We start from the raw sequence: 19,133 nt of genomic DNA, 5'->3' as shown, positions 1-19,133 counted from the left end.
ACAAACTGTAGTCTCCAACCAGTTACTGGCGGTAATGAACGGATTTCCTCCGCCGTCGTAAAGAGAAGAAGAAAATCTGTCTGCTCTCGACCAAACGTCAGATGACAGGCGAATCTAAACAATAACACATACACACCTTATGCCAGGGTTATAATTTAGGGGTGAAGGATGGCATTTATAACGGCAAACTGGAATCCGCTCGGGGAAGCGTTTTACAGGTAAACAGATTTTAGCTAGCTTGTTGTGTTAGCTTGCTCACATGACCAGAATATTTGCAAAATGCTAACGTTAGCTAGCTAGATACCAAGAAATGACAACTCTGTCAGGCTGGCACTAAAGCCATCTTCCTTCCTTGCTACTTGCCGTAATGCTTTGCTCAGTAAAAACAAAGTAACATTCAATATTATTAGCTAATGCACTGCAATTATGTGGGCTTCCCTAGCTAGCCATCTAGCATATCATGTAACAACTGTCATTCATATTTTGTGTGTGTGTGTGTGTGTGTGTGTGTGTGTGTGTGTGTGTGTGTGTGTGTGTGTGTGTGTGTGTGTGTGTGTGTGTGTGTGTGTGTGTGTGTGTGTGTGTGTGTGTGTGTACAGGAAGATCGAGCTGTATGAGATGGGATGGAGCTTGAGAGATGGGCTCAAGGAATGTCTGGTGGCAGCAGCCCCATACGGGGGACCAATCGGTGAGTACACACACACACACACTGATATGATGGAGCAGAGAGAATCACTTGCACAATTTGGAGAAACTCACATTGTTTATGTATATTTATAATCTACAACGTGTATTCTAACCACATAGCTAATTAAAGAAGCATGTTTCTCTCTCTATCACTCCCTCCATCTATCTCTCTCAGCTCTCCTAAGGCAGCCACAGAGACCTTCCTCCAGCGCACGGCCCCAGCTGGAGATCTATTCCTCCTCAGGCGCGAACATGGCCAGCTTCCCGGTACACACACACACACACACACTCATACACACACAGACACACTTATTCACTCTTTCTCTGTCTGTCCCTCTCCTCCGTCCCTCTTGTTTCTCCAGTGGAAGAGTGGCCCAGTGAGACAGCTGGGTTGGACAGTGTGTGATGACCTACTGTGTATCCAGGAGGATGGCACTGTCCTCATCTACGACCTGTTTGGTGCCTTCAAAAGACACTTCAGCATGGGCAACGTGAGCACACATAACACAAATAAACATGATAAAAACATGATCATCCACCTGACGTGTGTTTGTGTCTTTGACAGGAGGTGGTTCAAAACCAGGTGCTGGAAGCCAAGGTGTTCCACTCACCCTATGGAACTGGTGTCGCCATAGTAACGGGAGCCTCACGCTTCACCCTGGCCACGAACATTGACGACCTGAAGCTGAGGAGACTCCCGGAAGTCCCAGGTGTGTGTACATGTGTGTATGTGAAATCCTGTCAGTCCTCAATTCCAAATGAATAGAGACATTTGTCACTATTTAATTGATTAATTGGTGTGTTGTTCCTCCAGGCCTCCAGGGGGCACCCTCCTGCTGGGCAGTGCTCACTCAGGACAGACAGACCAAAGTGCTGCTGGCCAACGGAGCTGACCTCTACATACTGGACAACACATCCTGCACCCCTGTGGTGAGACAAACACAAACAACTTATTCATTACTGTGTCTAATCATCCTTTCTCTCTCACCTCTAACCGTGTGTGTGTGTGTTCCAGACCCCTCCAGGCCTCTCTCCACAGGCCTGTAGCATCGTGAACATGGCTGTGTCATTCAGCTATAAGTACCTGGCTCTGTTCACAGACTCAGGACACCTGTGGATGGGCTCAGCCAACCTCAAGGTAACATGGATTACTATCCCTCATACTGTATGGCTCCATGATGTGGCTAGCTTCCACTATTATCCATGTATTATCTACTGTCTATACACACCAGTGGTCCTCAAATCAAATTTATGTATATAGCCCTTCGTACATCAGCTGATATCTCAAAGTGCTGTACAGAAACCCAGCCTAAAACCCCAAACAGCAAGCAATGCAGGTGTAGAAGCACGGTGGCTAGGAAAAACTCCCTAGAAAGGCCAAAACCTAGGAAGAAACCTAGAGAGGAACCAGGCTATGTGGGGTGGCCAGTCCTCTTCTGGCTGTGCCAGGTGGAGATTATAACAGAACATGGCCAAGATGTTCAAATGTTCATAAATGACCAGCATGGTCAAATAATAATAATCACAGGCAGAACAGTTGAAACTGGAGCAGCAGCACGGCCAGGTGGACTGGGGACAGCAAGGAGTCATCATGCCCGGTAGTCCTGAGGCATGGCCCTAGGGCTCAGTTCCTCCGAGATAGAGAAAGAAAGAGAGAATTAGAGAGAGCATACTTAAATTCACACAGGACACCGGATAGGACAGGAGAAGTACTCCAGATATAACAAACTAACCCTAGCCCCCCGACACAAACTACTGCAGCATAAATACTGGCGGCTGAGACAGGAGGGGTCAGGAGACACTGTGGCCCCATCCGAAGACACCCCCAGACAGGGCCAAACAGGAAGGATATAACCCCACCCACTTTGCCAAAGCACAGCCCCCACACCACTAGAGGGATATCTTCAACCACCAACTTACCATCCTGAGACAAGGCCGAGTATAGCCCACAAAGATCTCCGCCACGGCACAACCCAAGGGGGGTGCCAACCCAGACAGGAAGATCACATCAGTGACTCAACCCACTCAAGTGACGCACCCCTCCTAGGGACGGTATGAAAGAGCCCTAGTAAGCCAGTGACTCAGCCCCTGTAATAGGGTTAGAGGCAGAGAATACCAGTGGAAAGAGGGGAACCGGCCAGGCAGAGACAGCAAGGGCGGTTCGTTGCTCCAGAGCCTTTCCATTCACCTTCACACTCCTGGGCCAGACTACACTTAATCATATGACCCACTGAAGAGATGAGTCTTCAGTAAAGACTTAAAGCTTGAGACCGAGTTTGCGTCTCTCACATGGGTAGGCAGACCATTCCATAAACATTGAGCTCTATAGGAGAAAGCCCTGCCTCCAGCTGTTTGCTTAGAAATTCTAGGGGCAATTAGGAGGCCTGCGTCTTGTGACCGTAGCGTACGTGTAGGTATGTACGGCAGGACCAAATCGGAGAGATAGGTAGGAGCAAGCCCATGTAATGCTTTGTAGGTTAGCAGTAAAACCTTGAAATCAGCTCTTGCGTTGACAGGAAGCCAGTGTAGGGAGGCTAGCACTGGAGTAATATGATCACATTTTTTGGTTCTAGTCAGGATTCTAGCAGCCGTATTTAGCACTAACTGAAGTTTATTTAGTGCTTAATCCGGGTAGCCGGAAAGTAGAGCATTGCAGTAGTCTAACCTAGAAATGACAAAAGCATGGATAACTTTTTCTGCGTCATTTTTGGACAAAGTTTCAGATTTTTGCAATGTTACGTAGATGGAAAAAGCTGTCCTTGAAACAGACTTGATATGTTCTTCAAAAGAGAGATCAGGTTCCAGAGTAACGCCGAGGTCCTTCACAGTTTTATTTGAGACGACTGTACAACCATTAAGATTAATTGTCAGATTCAACAGATGATCTCTTTGTTTCTTGGGACCTAGAACAATCATCTCTGTTTTGTCCGAGTTTAAAAGTAGAAAGTTTGCAGCCATCCACTTCCTTATGTCTGAAACGCATGCTTCTAGCGAGGGCAATTTTGGGGCTTCGCCATGTTTCATTGAAATGTACAGCTGTGTGTCATCCGCATAGCAGTGAAAGTTAACATTATGTTTTCGAATGACATCCCCAAGAGGTAAAATATATAGTGAAAACAATAGTGGTCCTAAAACGGAACCTTGAGGAACACCGACATTTACAGTTGATTTGTCAGAGGACAAACCATTCACAGAGACAAACTGATATCTTTCCGACAGATAAGATCTAAACCAGGCCAGAACTTGTCTGTGTAGACCAAATTGGGTTTCCAATCTCTCCAAAAGAATGTGGTGATCGATGGCATCAAAAGCAGCACTAAGGTCTAGGAGCACGAGGACAGATGCAGAGCCTCGGTCTGATGCCATTAAAAGGTAATTTACCACCTTAACAAGTGCAGTCTCAGTGCTATGATGGGGTCTAAAACCAGACTGAAGCATTTCGTATACATTATTTGTTTTCAGGAAGGCAGTGAGTTGCTGCGCAACAGCCTTTTCTAAAATTTTTGAGAGGAATGGAAGATTCAATATAGGCCGATTTAGTTTAAAAAAAATATTTTCTGGGTCAATGTTTGGCTTTTTCAAGAGAGGCTTTATTACTGCCACTTTTAGTGAGTTTGGTACACATCCGGTGGATAGAGAGCCGTTTATTATGTTCAACATAGGAGAGCCAAGCACAGGAAGCAGCTCTTTCAGTAGTTTAGTTGGAATAGGGTCCAGTATGCAGCTTGAAGGTTTAGAGGCCATGATTATTTTCATAATTGTGTCAAGAGATATAGTACTAAAACTCTCTCTTGATCCTAGGTCCTGGCAGAGTTGTGCAGACTCAGGACAACTGAGCTTTGAAGGAATACGCAGATTTAAAGAGGAGTCTGTAATTTGCTTTCTAATAATCATGATTTTTTTCCTCAAAGAAGTTAATGAATTTATTACTGCTGAAGTGAAAGCCATCCTCTCTTGGGGACTGCTGCTTTTTAGTTAGCTTTGCGACAGTATCAAAAAGGAATTTCGGATTGTTCTTATTTTCCTTAATTAAGTTGGAAAAATAGGTTGATCCAGCAGCAGTAAGGGCTCTTCGGTACTGCAGGGTACTGTCTTTCCAAGCTAGTCGGAAGACTTCCAGTTTGGTGTGGCGCCATTTCCGTTCCAATTTTCTGGAAGCTTGCTTCAGAGCTCGGATATTTTCAGTATACCAGGGAGCTAGTTTCTTATGAGAAATGTTTTTAGGGTTGCAACTGCATCTAGGGTATTGCGCAAGGTTAAATTGAGTTCCTCAGTTAGGTGGTTAACTGATTGGCGTCCTTGGAAGGACATCAAGTAATCTTTGTGTTGTCTGTGAATTTATAGCACAACTTTTGATGTTCCTTGGTTGGGGTCTGAGCAGATTATTTGTTGCAATTGCAAACGTAATAAAATGGTGGTCCGATAGTCCAGGATTATGAGGAAAAACATTAAGATCCACAACATTTATTCCATAGGACAAAACTAGGTCCAGAGTTTGACTGTGACAGTGAGTAGGTCCAGAGACATGTTGGACAAAACCCACTGAGTCGATGATGGCTCCGAAAGCCTTTTGGAGTGGGTCTGTGGACTTTTCCATGTGAATATTAAAGTCACCAAAAATTTGAATATTATCTGCTATGACTACAAGGTCCGATAGGAATTCAAGGAACTCTATGAGGATCGCTGTATATGGCCCAGGAGGCCTGTAAACAGTAGCTAGAAAAAGTGATTGAGTAGGCTGCATAGATTTCATGACTAGAAGCTCAAAAGACGAAAACATCTTTTTTTTTTTGTAAATTGAAATTTGCTATCGTACATGTTAGCAACACCTCCACCTTTGCGGGATGCACGGGGGATATGGTCACTAGTGTAGCCAGGAGGTGAGGCCTCATTTAACACAGTAAATTCATCAGGCATAAGCCATGTTTCAGTCAGGCCAATCACATCAAGATTATGATCAGTGATTAGTTCATTGACTATAATTGCCTTTGAAGTAAGGGATCTAACATTAAGTAGCCCTATTTTGAGATGTGAGGTATCATGATCTCTTTCAATAATGACAGGAATGGAGGAGGTCTTTATCCTAGTGAGATTGCTAAGGCGAACACCGCCAGTCCGTCACTCCTCAGCAGGTCAGGCTTGGTCCTGTTTGTGGGTGAGTACCAGAAAGAGGGCCAATTATCTACAAATTCTGTCTTTTGGGAGGGGCAGAAAACAGTTTTCAACCAGCGATTGAGTTGTGAGACTGCTGTAGAGCTCATCACTCCCCCTAACTGGGAGGGGGCCAGAGACAATTACTCGATGCCGGCACAGCTTCAGCGTGTAAATCAGCTAGAAAGATATGTTGCGCTTGGTGATCTCTGACTGTTTCATCCTAACATTGTTGGTGCCAACGTGGATAACAATATCTCTATACTTGCCAGTTTTAGCTTTAGCCAGCACCATCTTCAGATTAGCCTTAACGTCGGTAGCCCTGCCTCCTGGTAAACAGTGTATGATCGCTGGATGATTCGTTTTAAGTCTAATACTGCGGGTAATGGAGTCGCCAATGACTAGAGTTTTCAATTTGTCAGAGCTAATGGTGGGAAGCTTCGGTGTCTCAGACCCCGTAACGGGAGGAGTAGAGACAAGAGAAGGCTTCGTTGCTTAATGGGGAAAACCGGTTGAAAGTTTCTGTCGGCTGAATGAGCGACACCGGTTGAGCATTCCTACAGCATTTCCCTCCAGAAACCGTGAGAAAGTTGTCCGGCTGTGGGGAACGTGCGAGGGGATTTATACTACTATCTGTACTTACTGGTGGTACAGATGCTGTTTCATCCTTTCCTACACTGAAATTACCCTTGCCTAAGGATTGCGTCTGAAGCTGGGCTTGCAGCACAGCTATCCTCGCCGTAAGGCGATTGTTCTCCTGTATATTATGAGTACAGCGACTGCAATTAGAAGGCATCATGTTAATATTACTACTTAGCTTCGGCTGTTGGAGGTCCTGACGAACCATGTCCAGATAAAGTGTCCGGAGTGAAAAAGTTGAATGGGAAAAAAAATAAGTTGAGGGAAAAACCCAAAATATAAACGGTAATTAAAAAGTAAAACCGTAAAGTTGTCAGGTAGCAAAGTAAGGTTGGCAACGAAACGCACAGCAACACGTAAACAAGTCTGCAAGTTGTGACCTCAACCCATCCAGGCATTCCCAGTCTTATCACAGCTTATCTAGGTTGCCAGGCAGCCGTAGAGTGTAAATAGCTCTGGTGTGGAGTGCTGACCATTTTGGGCCAAGAGTTTTTTCCTGGTCAAGTTCTATAGTCAGTAGAAGCCACGGCCCTGTATATCAGACATGTCTAATGTAGATGTGTATTATGGCAGTCAACTACTGACTGTTGTTTGTTCCCCAGGACAAGCTGAGTGAGGTGGACACCAAGGTGAGGACCCCGCCTAAACAGATGGTCTGGTGCAGAAGGCCAAAGAGCCAGCAACCCTCTGTGGTCATCATGTGGGACAGGCTCCTACTGGTGGCCGGAGAGTGTACAGACACCATCCAGTATCCTTCAGCTCACAGCAGTTATGCAAGTTAGCTCAGCTAGCTTGTTCCTGTTTGCTCAGCTAGCTTGTTCCTGTTTGCTCAGCTAGCTTGTTCCTGTTTGCTCAGCTAGCTTGTTCCTGTTTGCTCAGCTAGCTTGTTCCTGTTTGCTCAGCTAGCTTGCTCCTGTTTGCTCAGCTAGCTTGTTCCTGTTTGCTCAGCTAGCTTGTTCCTGTTTGCTCAGCTAGCTTGCTCCTGTTTGCTCAGCTAGCTTGCTCCTGATTGCTCAGCTAGCTTGCTCCTGTTAGCTCAGCTAGCTTGCTCCTGTTGGTTTGTTACTGTTAAAGGTACAATTAGCAATATGACAGTAAATGTACAGTTAGCAATTCTGCTCACATATCAACACAAGCATAATACAAATCTGCCACTGATCCAAATGTGTGCCCTCTCATGGAGCCTTAACCAGTGTTTAGATACACTCTGGATGAGGAGAGTGTGTGTGTAGCAGAGCTGGATGGAGTGAGGATCGTAGGAGGGTCCAGGCATGAGCTGCTGCAGGAGGTGCCCTCGGCCTGCCAGGACATCTTTAAAATCGCCTCCATGGCTCCTGGAGCTTTACTACTGGAGGCACACAAGGAGTACGAGGTACGTGTCTGTGTCTGGGAGGTACGTGTCTGTGTCTGGGAGATCTGTGTCTGGGAGGTACGTGTCTGTGTCTGGGAGATCTGTGTCTGGGAGGTACAGTGCCTTGTGAAAGTATTCGCCCCCCTTGAACTTTGCGACCTTTTGCCACATTTCAGGCTTCAAACATAAAGATATAAAACTGTATTTTTTTGTGAAGAATCAACAACAAGTGGGACACAATCATGAAGTGGAACGACATTTATTGGATATTTCAAACTTTTTTAACAAATCAAAAACTGAAAAATTGGGCGTGCAAAATTATTCAGCCCCCTTAAGTTAATACTTTGTAGCGCCACCTTTTGCTGCGATTACAGCTGTAAGTCGCTTGGGGTATGTCTCTATCAGTTTTGCACATCGAGAGACTGAAATTTTTTCCCATTCCTCCTTGCAAAACAGCTCGAGCTCAGTGAGGTTGGATGGAGAGCATTTGTGAACAGCAGTTTTCAGTTCTTTCCACAGATTCTCGATTGGATTCAGGTCTGGACTTTGACTTGGCCATTCTAACACCTGGATATGTTTATTTTTGAACCATTCCATTATTTTGCTTTATGTTTTGGTTCATTGTCTTGTTGGAAGACAAATCTCCGTCCCAGTCTCAGGTCTTTTACAGACTCCATCAGGTTTTCTTCCAGAATGGTCCTGTATTTGGCTCCATCCATCTTCCCATCAATTTTAACCATCTTCCCTGTCCCTGCTGAAGAAAAGCAGGCCCAAACCATGATGCTGCCACCACCATGTTTGACAGTGGGGATGGTGTGTTCAGGGTGATGAGCTGTGTTGCTTTTACGCCAAACATAACGTTTTGCATTGTTGCCAAAAAGTTCAATTTTGGTTTCATCTGACCAGAGCACCTTCTTCCACATGTTTGGTGTGTCTCCCAGGTGGCTTGTGGCAAACTTTAAACGACACTTTTTATGGATATCTTTAAGAAATGGCTTTCTTCTTGCCACTCTTCCATAAAGGCCAGATTTGTACAATATATGACTGATTGTTGTCCTATGGACAGAGTCTCCCACCTCAGCTGTAGATCTCTGCAGTTCATCCAGAGTGATCATGGGCCTCTTGGCTGCATCTCTGATCAGTCTTCTCCTTGTATGAGCTGAAAGTTTAGAGGGACGGCCAGGTCTTGGTAGATTTGCAGTGGTCTGATACTCCTTCCATTTCAATATTATCGCTTGCACAGTGCTCCTTGGGATGTTTAAAGCTTGGGAAATCTTTTTGTATCCAAATCCGGCTTTAAACTTCTTCACAACAGTATCTCGGACCTGCCTGGTGTGTTCCTTGTTCTTCATGATGCTCTCTGCGCTTTTAATGGACCTCTGAGACTATCACAGTGCATGTGCATTTATACGGAGACTTGATTACACACAGGTGGATTGTATTTATCATCATTAGTCATTTAGGTCAACATTGGATCATTCAGAGATCCTCACTGAACTTCTGGAGAGAGTTTGCTGCACTGAAAGTAAAGGGGCTGAATAATTTTGCACGCCCAATTTTTCAGTTTTTGATTTGTTAAAAAAGTTTGAAATATCCAATAAATGTTGTTCCACTTCATGATTGTGTCCCACTTGTTGTTGATTATTCACAAAAAAATACAGTTTTATATCTATGTTTGAAGCCTGAAATGTGGCAAAAGGTCGCAAAGTTCAAGGGGGCCGAATACTTTCGCAAGGCACTGTATGTGTCTGTGTCTGGGAGGTCTGTGTCTGGGAGGTCTGTGTCTGGGAGGTCTGTGTCTGGGAGGTCTGTGTCTGGGAGGTCTGTGTCTGGGAGGTCTGTGTCTGGGAGGTCTGTGTCTGGGAGGTCTGTGTCTGGGAGGTCTGTGTCTGGGAGGTCCGTGTCTGTCTGGCCCTGTGACTGTAACAGCTTTTCACTTTACTGGATACATGTACTGGAGGAGATGGTTTTGTGTGTGTAGAAGTCCAGTCAGAAGGCAGATGAGTACCTGAGAGAGATAAAGGAACAGAGTGTATTGGGGGAAGCGGTGAGACAGTGTGTGGAGGCTGCTGGGTATGAACATGAACCAGAGACCCAGAAAACACTGCTCAGGGTAAGACACACACTATCTCTCTCTACCTCTACTTTGCTCTCTCTCTCTCTCTCTCTCCCTATGTCTTCTTCTCTCTCTTTCTCATCTATTCCTGCATGTTAAGTTGAAGATCAAAATGTGTCAGTCCACAGATATATTCATGTTTTTCTCCCTCACCCTCTCTCCCTCCCTCTCTCTCTCTCCCCTCTCTCCCTCACCCTCTCTCCCTCACCCTCTCTACCTCCCTCCCTCACCCTCCCTACCTCCCTCCCTCACCCTCTCTCTCTCCCTCCCTCACCTTCTCTCCCTCCCTCCCTCCCTCACCCTCTCTCCCTCCCTCACCCTCTCTCTCCCTCTAGGCTGCGTCCTTTGGGAAGTGTTTTCTCAGTAACTACCCACCAGAGCCGTTTGTCAGTATGTGTCGAGACCTGAAAGTTCTCAACTCTGTCCGGGAGTACACTGTGGGGATCCCCCTCACACACACACAGTACAAACAGATGACTGTTCAGGTCCTCATTGACAGGTAACACCCCGGGTGTGTGTGTGTTTACACAGTGTGTGTGTGTGTGTTTACTCTCTGTACACGCATGTTAAACAGGTTGGTGTACCGTAAGCTGTATCCCCTGGCCATTGAGATCTGTCGCTATCTGAAGACACCAGAGTACCAGGGAGTCAGCAGAGTCCTCAAACACTGGGCCTGCTGCAAGGTGAGGCAGAGGGGGTCATTTTACTGCATGTATGTTCTTAACTTGTTCTAACAGGTACAGTGCTGTGAAAAAGGATTTGCCCCCATTAAAATGTTCTCTACTTTTGCATATTTTTAATACTGAATCTTATCAGATCTTCAACCAAAACCTAATATTAGACAAAGGGAACCTGAGTTCACAAATGACACAATGACATTGTTCATTAACAAAGTTACGTAACACCCAATGCCCCTGTGTGAAAAAGTACTTGCCCCCTTACACTCAATAACTGGTTGTGCCACCTTTAGCTGCAATGACTCCAACCAAACACTTCCTGTAGTTGTTGATATATCTCTCACACCGCTGTGGAGGAATTTTGTCCCACTCTTCCATACAGAACTGCTGTAACTCAGTGACATTTGTGGGTTTTTAAGCATTAACTGCTTGTTTCAAGTCCTGCCACAACATCTCAGTTGGGATTAGGTCTGGACTTTGACCAAAAAGTGATACTTTTGACTCATCTGTCCATAGAACATTCTTCCAAGAGTCTTGATGATCATCCAGGTGCTTTGTTTTGTCAAACTTGAGTCAACTTTTTGGATGACATGGGTCCCATTATGTCTGGTGAAAACCAAACACTGCATTTCACAGTAAGAACCTCATGCGTGGTGGTGGGATGGTTTGGGGATGCTTTGCTGCCTCCGGACCTGGACGACTTGCCTTAATAGAAGGAATCATGTATTCTGCTCTGTATCAGAGAATTCTACAGGAGAATGTCAGGCCATCCATCTGTTAGCTGAAGCACAGCTGGGTCACGCAGAAAGACAATGATCCAAAACACAAATTCAAGTCTACATGAAAATGGCTAAAAAGCAACAAATTTGAAGTTTTGTAATGGCCTAGTCCAAGTCCAGACCTAATCCCAACTGAGATGTTGTGGCAGGACTTGAAACAAGCAGTTCATGTATGGAAGAGTGGACCAAAGTTCCTCCACAGTGATGTGAGAGATTGATCAACAACTACAGGAAGTGTTTGGTTGGAGTCATTGCAGCTAAAGGTGGCACAACCAGTTGTTGAGTGTAAGGGGGCAAGTACTTTTTCAGGGGCATTGGGTGTTACGTAACTTTGTTAATGAAAACAAAATATATATTTTTGGGGTTATTTGTGAACTCGGGTTCCTTTTATCTAATATTAGGTTTTGGTTGAAGGTCTGATGACATTCAGTATCAAAAATAGAGAAACTCAGAAAAGGGGGCAGATAGTTTTTCCCGGGACTGTATCTCTTGAGATTGAAATAAAACATGTGTCTGTCTGTCTCAGGTCCAGCAGAAAGAAGAGCCTGATGAGTCCATAGCACATGCTGTCAGTGTGAAGCTGGGCGAGGCAGCAGGAATCTCCTACTCTGAGATCGCTGCCAGAGCATATGAGTGTGGCAGGACGGAACTGGCCATCAAGGTACCACACACACACACCAGCAGGCCTGAACTGACTATCAAGGGACAGCCACACCCTAGCCTCACAGGCTTCCCAACACAAGAGAGAGTGATTAAAGAGGCAATCCAAAAGACATCATTTGGATGGATTGAACATGTTCACAGAGGTGTATCATTGGGAATGTTACCTTGACAATACTCTTCCCCTCTCCTCTCTCTCCCTCTCCCACCACCCTCTCTCTCCCTCTCCCACCACCCTGTCTCCTCTTTCCCTCTCCCACCACCCTTTCCTCTCTCTCCCTCTCCCACCACCCTGTCTCCTCTCTCTCCCTCTGTCACCACCCTGTCTCCTCTCTTTCCCTCTGTCACCACCCTGTCTCCTCTCTCTCCCTCTGTCACCACCCTGTCTCCTCTCTTTCCCTCTGTCACCACCCTGTCTCCTCTCTTTCCCTCTGTCACCACCCTGTCTCCTCTCTCTCCCTCTCCCACCACCCTGTCTCCTCTCTCTCCCTCTGTCACCACCCTGTCTCCTCTCTTTCCCTCTGTCACCACCCTGTCTCCTCTTTCTCTCTGTCACCACCCTGTCTCCTCTCTCTCCCTCTGTCACCACCCTGTCTCCTTCCAATTATTTCTGCCTCTCTCTGGGTCTAGTTGTTGGAGTTTGAGCCTCGTTCTGGGGAGCAGGTCCCCCTTCTACTGAAGATGAAGAGGAGTCAACTGGCCCTGAGTAAAGCTATAGAGAGTGGAGACACAGACCTGGTTTACACGGTGGTGACATACCTGAAGAACGAGATGAACAGAGGAGACTTCTTCATGACGCTCAGAAACCAACCGGTAGCTCTGAGCCTCTACCGGCAGGTATAGTCACAGACACACACACACACAACTCAAGACTCTACACACAGTTACACACGCACACAATGTGGTTTAATCTGTGTGTGTGTTAGTTCTGTAAGCACCAGGAACAGGACACACTGAAGGATCTGTTCAACCAAGACGATGACCATCAGGAGCTGGGTAACTTCTACGTCAAGGCCAGTTACAAGGAGAAGAAGCTGGAGGCTCGCCTGTCTCTGCTGCAGAGTGCTGTGGACGAGTACAACAAGGCCAAGAACGAGTTTGCAGCCAAGGTGAGACCCAGACAGTTTTAAGTGCAGATTTGATCTCACCAGGCTCTGAACAGCATTAGCACTTTCGACCAAAAATGAACATGTAAATTAGATCATGACAATGTTCTCAAAATGTTGTCTCATTATTATAGTGCTCTCTGTCTGTCTGTCTCTGTCTGTCTGTCTGTCTCTGTCTGTCTCTGTCTGTCTCTGTCTGTATCTGTCTGTCTGTCTCTGTCTGTCTCTCTCTGTCTGACTCTGTCTGTCTCTCTCTCTGTCTCTCTCGCGCTCTCTCTCTCTCTCTCTCTCTCCCCCCCCTGCCTGCCCCAGGCGACAGAGGAGGAGATGAAGCTGCTACGTTTCCAGAGGCGTCTGGATGAGAAGGGAGAGGCTCTGCTGGGCCTGTCTCTCCAGGAGACTCTGCATGCCCTCCTCACCTCCAACTTCCACAAGCAGGCTGAGCAGCTCTACAGGGACTTCAGGGTGCCAGACAAAAGGTAAGGGATGTGTGTTATGCAGCTTTCAAGACACCTGGGAACTCTGGGGGGAAAAAACAAGGTCAAATCATAACGTCAGTGATCTTCAGGTCGGAATGTTTGAGTTCTACAAAGTTTCTGACTTGGAATTGTGAGTTGGATGACCGTTCAAAATGGTTCACAGCTTGTTTCCCCCCTGAGTTCCCAGTTGTCTTGAACGCTCGGAAGTCATAGATTTCCCAGTTGTTTTGAACGCTGCATAACGTCACTGTGTTGTCGCATATTGAACACGTCACTGTGTAGTACCTTATCGATGACGTCACTGTGTAGTACCTTATCGATGACGTCACTGTGTAGTACCTTATCGATGACGTCACTGTGTAGTACCTTATCGATGACGTCACTGTGTAGTACCTTATCGATGACGTCACTGTGTAGTACCTTATCGATGACGTCACTGTGTAGTACCTTATCGATGACGTCACTGTGTAGTACCTTATCGATGACGTCACTGTGTAGTACCTTACCGATGACGCGTCACTGTGTAGTACCTTATCGATGACGTCACTGTGTAGTACCTTACCGATGACGTCACTGTGTAGTACCTTATCGATGACGTCACTGTGTAGTACCTTATCGATGACGTCACTGTGTAGTACCTTATCGATGACGTCACTGTGTAGTACCTTATCGATGACGTCACTGTGTAGTACCTTATCGATGACGTCACTGTGTAGTACCTTATCGATGACGTCACTGTGTAGTACCTTATCGATGACGTCACTGTGTAGTACCTTATCGATGACGTCACTGTGTAGTACCTTATCGATGACGTCACTGTGTAGTACCTTATCGATGACGTCACTGTGTAGTACCTTATCGATGACGTCACTGTGTAGTACCTTATCGATGACGTCACTGTGTAGTACCTTATCGATGACGTCACTGTGTAGTACCTTATCGATGACGTCACTGTGTAGTACCTTATCGATGACGTCACTGTGTAGTACCTTATCGATGACGTCACTGTGTAGTACCTTATCGATGACGTGTGTAGTACCTTATCGATGACGTCACTGTGTAGTACCTTATCGATGACGTCACTGTGTAGTACCTTATCGATGACGTCACTGTGTAGTACCTTACCGATGACGTCACTGTGTAGTACCTTACGTCACGTGTACCTATCGATACGTCTGTAGTACCTTATCGATGACGTCACTGTGTAGTACCTTATCGATGACGTCACTGTGTAGTACCTTATCGATGACGTCACTGTGTAGTACCTTATCGATGACGTCACTGTGTAGTACCTTACCGATGACGTCACTGTGACGTAGTACCCTTATCGATGACGTCACTGTGTAGTACCTTATCGATGACGTCACTGTGTAGTACCTTATCGATGACGTCACTGTGTAGTACCTTATCGATGACGTCACTGTAGTACGGATGACGTCACTGTGTAGTACCTTATCGATGACGTCACTGTGTAGTACCTTATCGATGACGTCACTGTAGTACCTTATCGATGACGTCACTGTGTAGTACCTTACCGATGACGTCACTGTGTAGTACCTTATCGATGACGTCACTGTGTAGTACCTTATCGATGACGTCACTGTGTAGTACCTTATCGATGACGTCACTGTGTAGTACCTTATCGATGACGTCACGTAGTACCTTATCGATGACGTCACTGTGTAGTACCTTATCGATGACGTCACTGTGTAGTACCTTATCGATGACGTCACTGTGTAGTACCTTATCGATGACGTCACTGTGTAGTACCTTATCGATGACGTCACTGTGATGAGTACTGTGTAGTACCTATGACGACTGACGGATGACGTCACTGTGTAGTACCTTATCGATGACGTCACTGTGTAGTACCTTATCGATGACGTCACTGTGTAGTACCTTATCGATGACGCCACTGTGTAGTACCTTACCGATGACGTCACTGTGTAGTACCTTACCGATGACGTCACTGTGTAGTACCTTATCGATGACGTCACTGTGTAGTACCTTACCGATGACGTCACTGTGTAGTACCTTATCGATGACGTCACTGTGTAGTACCTTATCGATGACGTCACTGTGTAGTACCTTATCGATGACGTCACTGTGTAGTACCTTACCGATGACGTCACTGTGTAGTACCTTATCGATGACGTCACTGTGTAGTACCTTATCGATGACGTCACTGTGTAGTACCTTATCGATGACGTCACTGTGTAGTACCTTATCGATGACGTCACTGTGTAGTACCTTATCGATGACGTCACTGTGTAGTACCTTATCGATGACGTCACTGTGTAGTACCTTATCGATGACGTCACTGTGTAGTACCTTATCGATGACGTCACTGTGTAGTACCTTATCGATGACGTCACTGTGTAGTCCATTCTTGATTTAATTTTATTAGGATCCCATACTGGGGTCCGACACAACGAAAAATACATTACTGGCAGCTTCATTAAATAGTATCCACAAAACACCAGTCTCAACGTCAACACTGAAAAGGCGACTCCGGGATGCTGGCCTTCTAGGCAGAGTTCCTCTGTCCAGTGTCTGTGTTCTTTTGCCCATCTTAATCTTTTATTTTGATTGGCCAGTCTGAGATATGGCTTTTTCTTTGCAACGCTGCCTAGAAGTCCAGCATCCTAGAGTCGCATCTATTTAATGAAGCTGCCAGTTGAGAACTTGTGAGGCGTCTGTTTCTCAAACTAGACACTCTAATGTACTTGTCCTCTTGCTCAGTTGTGTCACCGGGGCCTCCCACATCTCTTTCTATTCTGGTTAGAGCCAGTTTGTGGTGTTCTGTGAAGGGATTAGTACACAGCATTGTACGAGACCTTCAGTTTCTTGGCAATTTCTCACATGGAATAGCCTTCATTTCTCAGAACAAGAATAGACTGACGAGTTTCAGAAGAACGTTCTTTGTTTCTGGCCATTTTGAGCCTGTAATCGAATCCAGAAATGCTGATGCTCCAGATACTCAATTAGTCTAAAGAAGGCCAGTTTTATTGCTTCTTTAATCAGAACAACAGTTTTCAGCTGTGCTAACATAATTGAAAAAGGGTTTTCTAATGATCAATTAGCCTTTTTAAAATAATACACTTGGATTAGCTAACACAACGTGCCATTGGAACACAGGAGTGATGGTTGCTGATAATGGGCCTCTGTAGGTCTATGTAGATATTCCATAAATTCTGCCGTTTCCAGCTACAATAGTAATTTACAACATTAACAATGTCTACACTGTATTTCTGATCAATTTGATGTTATTTTAATGGACAATTTTTTTTATTTTCTTTAAAAAACAAGAACATTTCTATGTGACCCCAAACTTTTTAACGGTAGTGTACATTTTAAAACATTAACATGTAGTCTGTGTGTGTATCTATCAGTTACACATACATGTCAGTACATACACACAACAGGTAGGTCACATTGGGGAGAGGCGTTGTGCCATGAGCTGTTGTTTTACTTGGTTTTTAAAAAAAAAACAGGTTTGCTGTTCATTTGCGTTTTATATGAGATGGGAGTTTCATGCAATCATGGCTCTATATAATACTGTACGTTTCCTTGAATTTGTTCTGGACCTGCAGACTGTGAAAAGACCCCTGGTGGCAGGTCTGGTGGGGTAAGAACGTGTCAGAGCTGTGTGTAAAACCAGAGAGCGATGAGACAACACTAATAATGAGACAACACTTTGAGAACATTGTCATGGTCTAATTTGACATAACTTCTTTTTTTTTAACAACTATGCAGTCAATCTCTCCTCAACTCTTATCCAAGAGAGACTGGCATGCATGTTATTTATATTAGCCCTCTCATTACAATGAAAAGCAAGACGTGCCCCTCTGTTCTGGGCCAGTTGCAGCTTAGCTAGGTCTTTCTTGTAGCACCTGACCATATGACTGGACAATAATCAAGATGAGATAAAACGACACATTGCCGTCACTGTGTAGTCCCTTCTCGATGACGTCACTGTAGAGTCCTTTATTGATGATGTCACTGTGGTCAGGTACTGGTGGCTGAAGCTGACCGCTCTGGCAGAGAAGGATGATTGGGAAGAGATGGAGAAATTTGCTAAGAGCAAGAAGTCCCCCATCGGCTATCTAGTATGTTGTTTATATAACCTTTATACAATGTTATTCATCCAATAGGCTACTTGACCAGTCATTTATAACCTTTATACAACTTTAGTTATGTAACTAACCTCTCTCTTTCTCTCTTAGCCCTTTGTGGAGGTGTGTGTGAAACAACACAATAAGTACGAGGCCAAAAAGTATGTTTCCAAGGTGACCCCAGAGCAAAAGGTCAAAGCCCACCTGGCCATAGGGTGAGTTTGTTTGTGTGTGTGTGTGTGTGTGTCAGTGTGCAGAAGCTAAACTCCTCTCTCTCTTTATCCTTCTCTCTCTTTATCCTTCTCTCTCCTTGTCAGTGATCTGGAGGGGGCAGCCGAGGCAGCTATAGAGAGGAGGAGTGAAGGAGAGATCAGCACTGTCCTGTCCCGCTGTTCTCCCACCACAGACCGAGCCCTGCTGGAGAGACTCAACCGAGCCAGATCCACTGCTGCCAAAAAGTGACCTTCCTGAAATCCTATTCAAACCACAAAATATCTCATTGACAAAAAAGTGAGCCCTATCAAAAAAGCACTAAGAACTGTTGCTGTTGAAAAGTGACCCGTCAACCACCATTCACCTCAGCTCCAGCCTATGTCCTTCTTCAACTACGTTTGGAGGGGAAGGAGTGATTTGGGAAAGAAAGACATTCCAACACACACACACACACACACACAGCTTAGACAAGCTGATATCAACAGCACTCCCATACTATACCAATCATGAAAGAAATGTGCCTCTCGACTGTCTGTTTTAGCCAAGAGATGCAGTGAGATCATCTCAATTCGCAATGAATTGCATTCATATTGTATATCCTGTGTTTTCAAATCTGTTCAAATGAAGGAAGTGAGAGAAGTAGGGACACCACTTTTGACCATTGAGAAGCACAGATTGCTCCCATTTACTGTCTGCGGTAAGCTGCTTGTGTTACTGACTCTCCTCTCCAGATCATGTGATTGTCATATTAATGAAACCATGTTGGTGGTGTTCACACACTGCAGACCATTGTCTCATGTTGTATCATTGAATAAATGCATTCCTTTGTAAAGGAGCTACATAACGATAGAGGAACACGTACTCAGGAATGGGATCGGTGTCCTATAGGGGACATTATGGGAACTAGGCCGCTGGAGAAAACAAGAAACTCAAAATTACTGTTGCTTTCTGTAACAATCAACAGGGCATATTGTATGTGGGCTATTGTGTAAAAGCATCAGGTCAGAAAAGGTGCATAAAAGTGGATAGACGACATTCAACAGCTATACCGTAACTACAGGCCTACTGTGTGTGTGTGTGTGGGGGGGTTCATGTCAAATGTTACAGTATAAATAGGAATTTATGGTCCAAATTTACGACTCTTTTTTTTTTTTGCTGAC

The 19,133-nt window shown here is 45.2% G+C and overlaps 1 protein-coding gene and 1 long non-coding RNA gene across 2 annotated transcripts; one reads left to right on the top strand and one right to left on the bottom strand.

Annotated features, from left to right (window-relative positions):
• On the top strand, positions 1-18,817 carry vps16 (VPS16 core subunit of CORVET and HOPS complexes). Its single transcript, XM_042319481.1, has 19 exons — positions 1-218; positions 600-688; positions 863-954; positions 1,050-1,178; positions 1,253-1,397; positions 1,502-1,617; positions 1,703-1,825; positions 7,080-7,225; positions 7,678-7,849; positions 9,810-9,941; positions 10,280-10,443; positions 10,519-10,627; positions 11,927-12,061; positions 12,691-12,897; positions 12,987-13,169; positions 13,479-13,645; positions 17,658-17,754; positions 17,872-17,975; positions 18,078-18,817. The coding sequence occupies exons 1-19, from the start codon at positions 169-171 to the stop codon at positions 18,220-18,222; spliced, it is 2,505 nt and encodes an 834-aa protein (XP_042175415.1). The 5' UTR covers positions 1-168; the 3' UTR covers positions 18,223-18,817.
• On the bottom strand, positions 14,720-15,050 carry LOC121846178. Its single transcript, XR_006083095.1, has 3 exons — positions 15,023-15,050; positions 14,830-14,937; positions 14,720-14,792 (listed from the first exon to the last, which is right to left on the bottom strand). It is a non-coding gene; the product is annotated as an uncharacterized LOC121846178 (long non-coding RNA).
• Positions 18,818-19,133: the final 316 nt, after the last annotated feature.

This window comes from Oncorhynchus tshawytscha, unplaced genomic scaffold, assembly GCF_018296145.1.
Source record: "Oncorhynchus tshawytscha isolate Ot180627B unplaced genomic scaffold, Otsh_v2.0 Un_scaffold_4246_pilon_pilon, whole genome shotgun sequence".
Lineage (NCBI taxonomy): Eukaryota > Metazoa > Chordata > Actinopteri > Salmoniformes > Salmonidae > Oncorhynchus > Oncorhynchus tshawytscha.
Note: the sequence above shows the minus strand (reverse complement) of the source record. Positions and strands in the feature narration are given on the sequence as shown.

Bases quoted from the DNA above. Each gene is read 5' to 3' on its own strand.
- vps16 (XM_042319481.1), top strand. From the start codon at position 169: ATGGCATTTATAACGGCAAACTGGAATCCGCTCGGGGAAGCGTTTTAC. The intron at 1,398-1,501 runs GTGTGTGTACAT...TTGTTCCTCCAG, and splicing joins GAGACTCCCGGAAGTCCCAG to GCCTCCAGGGGGCACCCTCC. The intron at 12,062-12,690 runs GTACCACACACA...CTCTGGGTCTAG, and splicing joins GGACGGAACTGGCCATCAAG to TTGTTGGAGTTTGAGCCTCG.